Here is a 12,500-nt window from a genome sequence, read left to right on the forward strand (position 1 = left end):
TATTTGGGATGCAAAACCCAGCATCTGTGATGGTATAGGGGTGTGTTAGTGCTCATGGCATGGATAACTTGCGTATCTATGAAGGCACCATTCATGCTAAAAGGTACATAAAGGTTTTGGAGCAACATATGCTGCATTCAAAGCAACGGCTTTTCACGGACAACCCTGCTTATTTCAGCAAGACAATGCCAAGCCACATTCTACACTTGTTACAACAGCGTGGCTTCGTGGAAAAAGCGTAATGTCAATGTCACACATTGAAAATTATGAAACGTAAAATACGACAATGGAGACACCGGACTGTTGAACAGCTGAAGCTGTACATCAAGCAATAACGGGAAAGAATTTAATGTACAAAGCTTCAACAATTAGTGTCCTCAGTTTCCAAATGCTTACTGACTGTTGTTCAAAGGAAAGGTGAGGTACCGCAGTGGTAAACATGCCCATGTCTCAGCTTTTTTATAACGTGTTGCAGCCATCAAATTCAAAATGACCATTTGCAAAAAAACAAAACATCAAACAATAGTTTATCACTTTGAACATTAAATATCTCGTCTTTATAGTGTATTTAATTGAATATTGGTTGTTAAGGATTTGCAAATGGTGTTGTTTTTATGTTTTACACGTCTCAACTTCATTGGAATTGGGTTTTGTACTACAATTGACTTAAATATTGTTTTAAGATTAAATTTATGGTGTTTGAATGAAGAAATACTTAACAAAGCAGAGTTTAAAGTTTTTTTTCACAACTCCGGCTATTGGTTTGTAAAGTACAGTATCTATAACAGTATAGAGCTTGAGCTGATTGAACTGCCTCATTACTAGACTGACAAAGTAGTATTACCAGCAATGTACTGCCAACTTAAATAGCAATCAAGCACATGAAACTACCAATACCTATTGCTTCAACGCAAATGTAAACAGCTTGTATGTTAAATGTAATGTTTCACACAAATAATCAGAATCAGCTTTAGTGACCAAATATGTTGCAGGACACACGAGGTATTTCTCTCTGGTAGTTGGAGCCACAACAAACAGCCACTATGGCTGAATATACATTTAGAACATAAAAAAAAACAAGTGTGGACAGTCATTGAGCAATGACAGTATAACACAGGGTGGTGATACTGATATAATGGCTATTGGGCAAATGTCCTCAAGCAATTTAGAGCAGTTTAAAGAGACTAATAGTGCAATGATCTGGTACAGTGACGAAATGGTGCAGAGTTCTCCATCACACGAGTGGCCAGGAGTAATCAACAACAGTATGCAAGTAGTACAGAATGATAAAACAGTCAGTGAGTGCACGAATAATGCCCAAGTGTCCCGACAGAGATGTGCAAAATTTTGCCAGCATGTTGCAATGAAGTTGTAAGTTAACTGTTTAAGAAGTTAATGGCAAGAGGGTGCATCGTGATAAAGCAGTGAGTGTACGAATAATGTAAATGCAGCATTTACAATAATTGGCCTGAAGGCTGAATGAAGTGAATGTCAAATTTGTCTCAGATACAAAATGAACGGTAATTTTTTTACACGATGATTCACAAATGTATTTTATATTATTATTAATTGTATTAGTAGTAGTAGTATAATTATGATAATACAAATGATGATGTTGATGATGATACTTTTGACCAACATGCTATGTGTGTGTAATGTGGTCTTATTTTTCTCTCCTCTACACTCAGCGGCTTTTGAAGGACAGTATCCAGCTGCAGGACCGTTTGAATCAGCTGAAGACAAGGGGGGACTTGCTAGACTCTGTGTTTGGTCCTGAAAGGTCTGAAGCTCTGCAGACTGAGCTGAGTACTGCTACAACGAACAGAGAACTGCTGCATGATCAGCTTATTCAGAGAAAGGGAAGACTACAGGTGAGAAAAATAAAACATTCATGAACAAGCGCTTCCAAACTTTGTTCCAGCGTCAGATGTACTGAGTCGCCAAAGGTCAGAGTAAAATGTTGTAAGCTGTTGTACTGAATGTCAAGCAGGCAAAGGGGTATTTGACTCCCAAATATGTAATAAATTAATGTATATTGTTATTTTCTAGTAATTCAGATGTACTTGTTGTGCAGTATATAAATTAGGTTTCCAGGGGCGAAACACTTTGTTTGGGTCTCTGAAAGTTCGACAAATTGGACGATGAAAAATGTGAATGAAAATAGAATCAGTTCATCGGTTAATTGTGGGGTTGGGCAGTATGGCTCCCAAATTATAATACAATATTTTTGGGAAATATTTTGATATTTATGACAACATAGAAGAACATGTTAACAGTAATGACAGTAGCAGGGCCTTTATTTATCAACTGTGTTTAAAAGCGTGCGTGCGAACATTTCCATGCAAAGAACGGGATTAATCAAGTTGGACTTGTGTGTGGACGTGTAAATTTACAAACAACTCTGACCATGCGTACACACAAAACCTTGTGGTAGAATAGAGAAACTACAAATGGAATGCACCAAGAGCATCACCAAAGCCATCCGAGCACACTTTCACGACCATTTTAACGGTAGATTGGAGACATTTGGCACAAAGCCGAATTAAGCCGATGTTGCTGATTTCCCTGGTCGCAATTTACATCCAGTTACCATACAGACATCTCCAAAAAGCTGAAATTAAACAAGGTTCTCTCAAGCATAGAACCTTACATTGCACCCACATTTCAATTAAAGCACCATCACACAACAAATTCAGCAGAGGTGGAAAGCGGGCAGAAAGAGATGAAAGCACAGAGCCTAGAAATGAATGTATGGACTTTGAATGTTGGGACTATGACAGGAAAAGCTTGGGAGCTAGCTATTACATGTGAACCTACGCCTATTTTCGATTCACCATTCGCGAACTCAGACGCTGCTCCAATCACGCGACGCTGTGTGCGTCCGAGACGAACTCTTAACGCTTTTCCCTTGTCTACTTATATTTTTACATTTTACTTTTAACTTTGTTTTGACTTTTTGAGACTCTTTTAAATTTTTGAGAGCATAGTCCCGTTTTTGAGTCTACTAGCTTCAGCTGCACCACTGCCGAGGCTCTTCAGCAGACTTTGCCTCCAAATCTCTGACCAAATAAAAATGAGTATCGACTTGAGCACCATTTTCACAATTCTCCTTGAGAGGCTTTTCCTGCTAAAGGGACGTGTCCGCCAACTAGAGCAGAATATTTTGATAACTGTAGATGTGGTGGGCACACCTGGTGTAGGTTGTAGCCGACCTACTAGCCATATTAGCATTAGCCCCAAGCGGCTAGCTAACGGTGGCGAGCTTTTTCAGACGCATTACAAATTCACTCCTTTAGCTAGTCCCGTTCCTCCTCAGTCTACTGGCTCCCGCACGTTAGCCATAGATGACTCCATCACTCGTAACGTCAATCTTCAAACCTCCATACATCCATCCATTTTCTTCCGCTTATCCGGAGTCATGTCGCGGGGGCACTAGCTTTAGCAGGGAAGCCCAGACTTCCCTCTCCACAGCCACTTCCTCCAGCTCTTCTGAGGGGATCCCGAGGCGTTCCCAGCCAAGCCGAGAGACGTAGTCTCTCCAGCGTATCCTGGGTCGTCCCCGGGGTCTCCTCCCGGTGGGACGTGCCCGGAACACCTCACCAGGGAGGCGTCCTGGAGGCATCCTAAACAGATGCCCGAGCCACCTCATCTGGCTTCTCTCAATGCGGAGGAGCAGCGGCTCGACTCTGAGCCACTCCCGGATGACCGAGCTTCACACCCTATTGCTAAGGGAAACCCGGGACACCATACGGAGGAAACTAATTTCCTAAGTTTGGCAGTGAACCACGGCTTGTTGTTATTGAATGTGTGAAATGACTTTGTTGGTACACACACATCTTAGCAGATGTAGGATGTGACAGTGTCCGTATATTCATCCAGGCTGCCAGCTGAATTTTCAAAGACACTCCAGTCTGTGCAGTCTAAACAGCTTTGAAGTTCCATCTCTGCTTTATTGGTCCACTTTTTCACAGTTTTCACTGTAGGCTTCACGCATTTAAGTTCTTGCCTGTATGTTGGTATTAAGTGAATTAAGCAATGATCAGAAGAGCCCAGGGCTGCACGAGGTTTGGCACAGTATGTGTTATTTAGCATAGTAGAGCAGTGGTCTAAAATGGTATTTTCCCTGGTGGGACAGTTGATGTGGTGCTTGTATTTAGGGAGTTCGTGGTTGAGTTTAGGTTTTTTTAAAGTCCCCGAGAATAATGAGGGGTGAGTCCGGGTGTTTTTTTTTCAATTTCGTTTACTTGTTCAGCGAGCGTTAGCAGTGCGCCGTTCGTGTTAGTTTGAGGTGGAATGTATGAATGGCGAGTATGAATGATGGGAACTCACAAGGCGAGTAGAATTGCTTACAGTTCAAAAACAGCGACTCTAAATGCGGGCTGCAGTGTGTGCTGAGCTACGTGATGTCAGTATACCATTTTTCGTTGCTATAGAAGCATATCCCGCCGCCTTTTGTTTTCCCCGATGATTCCATGTCACGCTCTGCCCGGTGAAGATGGAAGCCGGGAAGCATGACGCCACCTACGGGTACAGCCTCACAAAGCCAAGTCTCTGTAAAGCACAGGGCGGCGGAACGTCCGAAGTCTTTACTGGTCTTTATTAGAAGATGAAGCTCGTCCATTTTGTTGGGTAAGGAGCGTAGATTCGCAAGGTGGATCGACGGAAACGCCAATCTGTTTCCTCTCTTGCGGAGCTTCACTTGTATGCCGGCTCGCTTCCCTCTGTGACGTCGCCTTCGTCTCCATGTACCAAAGACCGCCATCCCGGCTCCGGTGAGTAACTCAGGGAAAAACTGAGCGTATTTGCGAAAGTTGGTGAAAGAAAGTCCTTGATGGTTAGCAAGTCTCCCCTTGTGTAAGTGAGTCGCGTAATGTCTCCAAAGACAAACAAATAACACAAAAACAACAACAATACTAGCGAGCGCTTAACCAAGGCGTCCACACGGGTAGTCGCCATCTTGTTACTCTGACTTGCACATCTCTGCTACAGTTGGCAATAATGGCTGTTTGATTATGATGTGACAGGAGTGATTCTCATAAGGATAACTGGGCTCTATTCTATTAGAAATAGAAACCTTACTGAGCATTTTCTACTCGTACATTTGTTGTTACCAAGTTGCTTAACTCATTCAATGCTTGCCATTTTCAGAAACGATAACCCATGAGTGCCAGCCGTTTTTGAGACCCTCAGAATATTTTGTTGTATGATTATATACACACCGACTCTACGAAATGAGAGTATAGAAGCGCTTCCTTCACCAGGACAGAGTTTGATTTACCTTTTTTTGTTCTTTAGTTACGTTTTGCAGTCACGTTTCACAGAATATGGAGATAGTCATTAGCTTTTGCGAAAAGCAGCATTTACATGCAACAGTAACTGTGATGCTTGTATATTCTTCGCTTTTGACACCAAGCGGACATCTGAAAGTATTTCCATTATATAATACAGCTAAAGATACATTTACGAATGGTTTTGATTGCAAAATAATCATGTATCTAGCTAAAGAATGTCCTGCGGGTGATGTAAACTCACCAGTTCTCACCTCAGTCGTGACGCTCGTCTTATTAGCCATTTACTTGGCGACTGTGATCCTCATCATACATCAGAGTTCGTGTTTTATTTGCTATGTCCTACCAGGGAAAATAACATTTTAGACCACTGCTATACTTCGCTAAATAACGCATACCGTGCCATACTTCGTGCAGCTCTGGGCTCGTCTGATCACTGCTCAATTCACTTAATACTAACATACAGACAAAAACTTAAATGTGTGAAGCCTACGGTGAGAACAGTGAAAAAGTGGACCAACGAAGCAAAGACAGAACTTCAAAACTGTTGAGACTGCACAGACTGGAGTGTCTTTTGAAAATTCAGATGGCAGCCTTGATGAAAATAAGGACACTGTTACATCCTTTATCAGTTTCTGTGAAGATGTGTGTGTACCAACAAAGTAATTTCGCGCATTCAATAACAACAAGCCGTGGTTCACTGTCAAACTTAAGCAACTTCGCCAGGCTAAAGAGGACGCATATCTAAGTGGGGATAGAGCCCTGTATAATTGTGCTCGAAACCATCTAACAAAACAAATTAACATTGCAAAGAGGAAATTATGCAATAAAGCTAGAAAAACAGTTTAGCGCTAACGACTCTAAATCAGTCTGGCATGCATTATAATCGCTAAATTATAAGCGACCCACCCCCAAGCTGAGAACAATAAATGACTAGCCGACGACTTCAACACCCTATCCTGCAGATTTGAAAAGGACACTTTCACTTTTTTGGTGCATTGATATTAATGGGCATGACTTTGGTTTTATTTCAGTTTTTCGTGGTCCCACTTGTCCAAAGAACTGGAGTCTGGCTTTCTGTTCTTGTTGATGTGTGTGAGATAGTAGTGCTGGATCATCATTGGGCTCGCAAGTCAAAGCAAAAACACGGCCGATGGATGGCTCGTATCTTGAGGCAACACCGGTGTTGGGAAAGTTCATTTTCTCCGCGAACGAGTTCAAAATTCAGTTCACTGTTCCAAAAATGAACAAGTTCGTAGTTCTTTTTTTTTTTCGCCAATACTATATGTTGCTGACGGACTATTGCCCTCAAAGTAGTGGCATTTGATTTCCCCACTGTTGCCACCCATTCAGTCCACACCAGTAGCCGTCTGACGCTTTCACTCTACAATCTCAAAAACATGAGGAAAAACTTGTTGTTGAATGATCTTTTTTAAAATGAGGAATTGAAACAAAAGCAGGAATTTTGTCCTTAATGTGCAAACAAAAACATGCAACACAGAATGACAGAACATTAATAACTTTGCGTTCCTAGCAGCTCTGCCTGACTAAAATATTTTATCTTGTCTTACATTGCGAAACAAAATACATTTCATATTATAACAGTGTGATCGTACAGTGTTTTAACTTAAGCATTCTGATACAATTTTCCGAAGAAATAACACATTCTCTCCCGTTTACGGAATGTCCCTGAATGCAAATCGCGCATGTAAATTGCACTGAATCGGTTGCCAAATACGTTTGTGCCTTGATGTATGAAGGCTTGTATATAGTGTGTTCAGATGGGTTCTGTCCTGTAAGTCCCTAACAAAGCCTGGCGCTCTTGAATGAAAATTAACCTTTGTTTGAAAATGGTGCACAGACACCAGAATGAGCACGTTCTTAATAACGTTCATCAGAAATTAGCTAAGTTCAGTTCACGTTCACCCAAAGTATGAACTAGTTCATGATCTTTCGTTCATTGAACACTGGGCACCACTGTATACAGCAATATTGCCAGCTCCATTGTAATGAGATATTTACAGTATAGCCCCTCGATTGAAAAACGGATAGCAATCACTGTTTTTCCTGGCACAAGTTGAGGCAGAGGTAGCACCTTTCTGATCATTCGCACACATGCGTATACCAAGCCCTCCGCTAGCTTAAGCACTTTTTTGATGTGTTTGTGTATTTTGTTGTTTTTTATGTTACTTTTCTTAAATCATACATTTTGGTAAAATACAAAAAACAACTCAAGGAACCCTGCTTGGTATGAAGTAAGGATGTTCTATTCACAATCATGTAACTAAATAACAGAATTTACATTCAGAGCATAAAAATAAGCAGAGCCCTGGCACTTTCATGTGAATATTGGGTTCACAGCTTGTGTGGTGTGGCTCTTTTTACTTGGGACATTCGTATATTATTATTTTGAAGCAGGCTTCCAGAGCTGTGTTGTCCAATCCACCTGTGTAGCTCTTCCACACTGCAGTGATCTGCCTAAAAAGAAAAAACTAAATAAAAGATGTTTTTTTTTCCTTGTCACTTTTAAATTGTTTTTATGTGCTACTTTCTTTTGTGTTTTACTTTTTCTTGTGCTGATTACATCACATCATGACCCTTTAAGGTATTCAGCCTTTAGTTTGTGAACGGCTGTCTCACAAGACCAGCAGCAAGTTCCTCCTTAATGCATCTGGCATACACAATTTCCCCTGCTGTTCATGGGGATAGGGACGAGCCCTACCACAATTACAGAAGAAATGCCACTAAGTGGCGCCAAAGCAATACTATTATTGCTTTGGCCTGCTTTGATCTGAGCACAAAAGTAGCAAATAGGTGAGTTTTTCAGTGAATAACGGAGGATAAGTTACCCCCCAAAAATGTATGAATAGATGAATTTCCGAATGCCAAATGCACAATATGCAGCCGTTCACATGCCTGTTTCTGAGACAGGTAAATCTTTCCAGCCTCTGCAGCTGAAAACAGCTGGCTTTGTCTTTCTGGAAGGTATAGGAAAACGTGAAAATCACCGTAATTTACAATAATTATTATCCTCCTGTAGAAGAAATTAAATAATATACTAACGTCTACTATCAACATCATACCATCTATCTATCTATCTGTCTGTCTGTCTGTCCGTCTGTCCGTCTGTCCGTCTGTCCGTCCTGTCCATCGATCGATCGACCGACCGACCGATCGACCGACCGACCGACCCAAAAACAGTCCACACATTTGTAGTCGGAAATAATTCTATTATGCGTTCCTTTTGTTTTCTTTGACTGTTTAGGAGTGATTTCCAATTGTTTCTGATACAGTGCCATGTCTGCGCAATACTGCAATTGCGATGCGTCCAGCCATATAGTGCAACGCCTGTCAGAAAAATTACAGTTTCAATGTTGTCATAGGTTTTCGAGTTTGAGGCGGTCATCTTCAAATTTTATATGCAGGGAAAAACCCTGACAATTTTGGAATGTTGAAAGTAATGGACACACTATGAGAGATGATTCGGGTATTTGTTTTTGTTGTTGTTTACAGGTAAAGCTGCACGAGAGTGAGGAGAGTATTGATGATCATGCAAATTTCCATGACAGTCTCCTAAACATAGAGAAATGGTTGATTATCATGAAGCAGAAGCTGGAGTCCTTCAAGCGCCCTACAGGAGAGTGGAGCGTTGAAAGTCGTGAACATGAGGCCCAGGTCTGTGTCTTAATGCTTACAGCTTTTTTTTAATATCTACTATATCTATATCTTGAGCAGGGCTTAAGCCGAGCCCCCTTGACGTCAGCTCGTTGGGTCGTATACTTTGTAGCATGAGGCCCTCCCCCAGTATATAAATGCGAAGCGCCCTTATTCAATGCAGTGGCCATTTGGCGGAATTGCCATGTCCTCATTCATTAACCTTGACCCATTACTATCAGTATAGCATGCAATTGGTCATCAATCTACAGTATGCCCACAACTCGAAAAAACACATCTTCCCCGAATTGCAATGTGTTTTGTGTTATTTAGGCTATAGTGTCTCTGCCGTCTGCCATATGCACGTTGTGTTGCGAGGCAGAAGCCAACCGAACGGCCAGTGCCCCTTGCCAGCGGTTAGAATAGCGACCGAAAGTCCGGCGCAACGGCGTTAGTGGCCACCAATGGCTGCACCTCGGCGGCCATCGCAGTACGTGGACCACGGTCCCCCTGCCTGGATGACGTTTCACCCTCCTCCTCTTGGCGTGTTGCAGTTGACGACCCTATACGCCGTCAGTTAACTGACCGCTGAATTTCAACGGAGACAGAGGAGGGGCTGTCCCAGAATCTCTCTCTGCGGCCCGTATCGCTGCAAAATCTTCTCTCCCCGCTGAGGAGGAGCCATAACAGGAGGCACGTCTTTGATTGACAGCTGAAAGTTCCGGGGAGGCAGGGTTTTCAGAGCATTCAAACATGCCCACAGCATCAGGAAGTTGAAATAATGTCTCAATTCTTGACCATTTTGAAGCCGATTTCACATAGTTTGCAATTTTTTTATTATTATTATTATTTTTGGATCAATTAATTAATTGTGGCGGCACGGTGTAGGACTGGTTAGAGCGTCTGCCTCACATTTCTGAGGCCCGGGGTTCAATCCCCGGCCCCGCCTGTGTGGAGTTTGCATGTTCTCCCCGTGCCTGCGTGGGTTTTCTCCGGGCACTCCAGTTTCCTCCCACATCCCAAAAACTTGCGTGGTAGGTTAATTGAAGACTCTAAATTGCCCGTAGGTGTGAATGTGAGTGCGGATGGTTGCTTGTTTCTATGTACCCTGCGATTGGCTGGCAACCAGTTCAGGGTGTATCCCGCCTCCTGCCCGTTGATAGCTGGGATAGGCTCCACCGCGCCCGTGACCCACATGAGGAGAAGCGGCTCAGAAAATGGATGGATGGATAATTCATCGTTAACAAACCTCTTTTCTGTGATTTGTACAATTTGCAAGACATCTTTTTTGGATGTCTTTGGTGGCAATTTTTGTCAAAATTTGGATATTTGATTGCGTATGTGCACCTAAAAGATATAATATTTGTGTATCATGAGACATTTTATTATAGAGAAGAAAAATACAGAAGAAAAATTTAATTGTGGCACTGCTGATGCAAAATAGCTATTCATTTTTTTCTGCATCACGATGATTGACCTGACAGTAAATGTTTTTAGTTTTCTTCTTTTTTTATTTGCCATCGACTCTCACCAGAGAGCACTTGGAGAGTTTCCGGAGAAGGAGCTGCAGCTACAACAAATGGACGTGCAAAGTCAGAGGGTTTTAAAAAGGACTTCGGAGGAAGGAAGAGCCCACATTGTTGGAGATTTGAAGCGTCTTCAAGATTCATGGTTGGCGTTGTATAGCATGAGTCTCAATATTCACAGGTAAAACAAGACGAACATAACAGAAGACTTCACTTGTTAACAGTTAACAGATTAAAGGAGTCATATTCCCCCTTTCATGGGGGGTGTACCCTCAAATCTTAAAACAGTGTCATCCAGTTGCCAAGTTAGCAACATAGTAGGTATTCGAAAAGCAACTAGCAACAATTATAGCAACTTGTTTTCTGGTGTTAATGGGCACTCTTGAGAACTCCCTCCCAGCTGCAGTCAAAGCAGGAGATATTCAGCGATTCAAACACAATGGCACCTGTGCAAAACCACCAAATTAGACCTGTCAGTTTAGTGTGCAGTTCTATGTCTGTGGCACATGCAGTAGACACATTGCTAAACACAAAGTACCAAACCACTTACTCTGGTTGTATAGTTTCACAATTGAAGGGTGAAGGGGGTGGCAGGTAATCCAGATATTTGTTGAAAAGGAATTCAAAGTCAATTTTCCATACATAATATAAAGCAGGGATTCTCAACTGGTGGGTTGGGACCCAAATGTGGGTTGTGGACTCATTATCAGTGGGTCGCGAAGCGGCAGTAAAAAATTTCAGGGGGTCCTCAACGGTACTGACATGGAATGTTTCGAGGTTATGAATGGCGTGTGATGAACTCGTTTGCGCAGTGGTGTAAGAATACGTGGTCACATGGCGTAAGAAGGCACCGTCAATTCATGCCGTACAGGGTTCGAGACTGCGACCATTATGGTCGCATATATGGTCCTTTTTTCAGTGTGCGTGAGTAAAGATTTCATCTGGTCGCAATGCTTTAATGCTTCCTTAACAAAGTGTCACTATATAAGACATGGTGGTTGAAAGTCACCATCTACTAAACTGCTTTATTCGATCTCCACCTGCACACTCTACTTTCTGAATAGAGCACTGTCTTGTTTTTATGAATGGTCAATGGGTGCGCGCACACACGTTCAGGCCCCCCGCCACACCGACAGCAAGCCTCACGTGGCGGAGCGGTCACGAGCTGGAGAAATTCGGCGTCGGGAGGTGCCACCAACAAGGGCTCAATTGGTACTGGTACCCACTCACATTCATAATGACACCAATCCATCTCCTCCATTTTTTTAATCACGCCCTCTTCCTGAAATCGGTTCTCCAATTCGGCAAGGCAGGCATAAATCTTACAAGCCAGACATGGAATTATGGCTATATCTGCTTTTCACCTTACATACTACCTACATAGTTGCATGTTTTCTGCCTTTGTAAAGCTGAGAAAGCGGTGAGAGCACACAACTCTGGCCTTATGTGTCGCAAGCTTTATAAATTTAGATTCTCGGTGGAAATTGTACACACCGTCAGCGCATCACGTCATGAGTCTCACTCCCCACACAGTAAAACATGAGGTGTTTGATCAACTTAAAACAAAGTAACAATTTACACTTAACTGAGACATTTGGAACTTTCTCGACTTACCTAGTAAAGTCTTGTGGCATGTCGTCAACACTAGCTGAACTGAAATACCTTCAAAATATCTGTGGAAATATTTACAGCTTTTCTTTTTAACTTTGACACACCTAATTTTTTACAGCATGCGGCCAGTTGCGAAGATCCTTAAAAATAAGATGTGCTGTGCTTTTTGTATTGTTCAGAAAAAAATGGCACAAAAAACAGTATAAAAAAATATATATATATGTGTGTGTGAGTGTGTGTGTGTGTGTGTGTGTGTGTGTGTGTGTGTGTGTGTGTGTGTATACACACACACATACAGCGGCTGAAATAAGTATTTACACATCACCATTTTTCTCACTAAATATACTTCCAAAGGTGCTATTGACCTGAACATTTCACCAGATGTTGGGAACAACCCAAATAATCCAGACATATCAAGAAA

The 12,500-nt window shown here is 42.1% G+C and overlaps 1 protein-coding gene across 11 annotated transcripts in view; it reads left to right on the top strand.

Annotated features, from left to right (window-relative positions):
- The window catches only part of LOC133487608 (nesprin-3-like), a 281,178-nt gene that overhangs the window by 78,382 nt on the left and 190,296 nt on the right, over window positions 1-12,500 (top strand). For all 11 annotated transcript variants that reach the window (XR_009791407.1, XR_009791406.1, XM_061794488.1 and 8 more), the window contains 3 exons: window positions 1,689-1,871; window positions 8,802-8,963; window positions 10,477-10,649. Coding sequence is in view for 9 of the 11 variants with exons in the window: in XM_061794488.1 (XP_061650472.1) it covers window positions 1,689-1,871; window positions 8,802-8,963; window positions 10,477-10,649 (518 nt within the window). In the remaining 2 variants the exon portion in view is untranslated. The remainder of the gene's footprint in view (window positions 1-1,688; window positions 1,872-8,801; window positions 8,964-10,476; window positions 10,650-12,500) is intronic.

Source organism: Phyllopteryx taeniolatus, chromosome 13, assembly GCF_024500385.1.
Source record: "Phyllopteryx taeniolatus isolate TA_2022b chromosome 13, UOR_Ptae_1.2, whole genome shotgun sequence".
Lineage (NCBI taxonomy): Eukaryota > Metazoa > Chordata > Actinopteri > Syngnathiformes > Syngnathidae > Phyllopteryx > Phyllopteryx taeniolatus.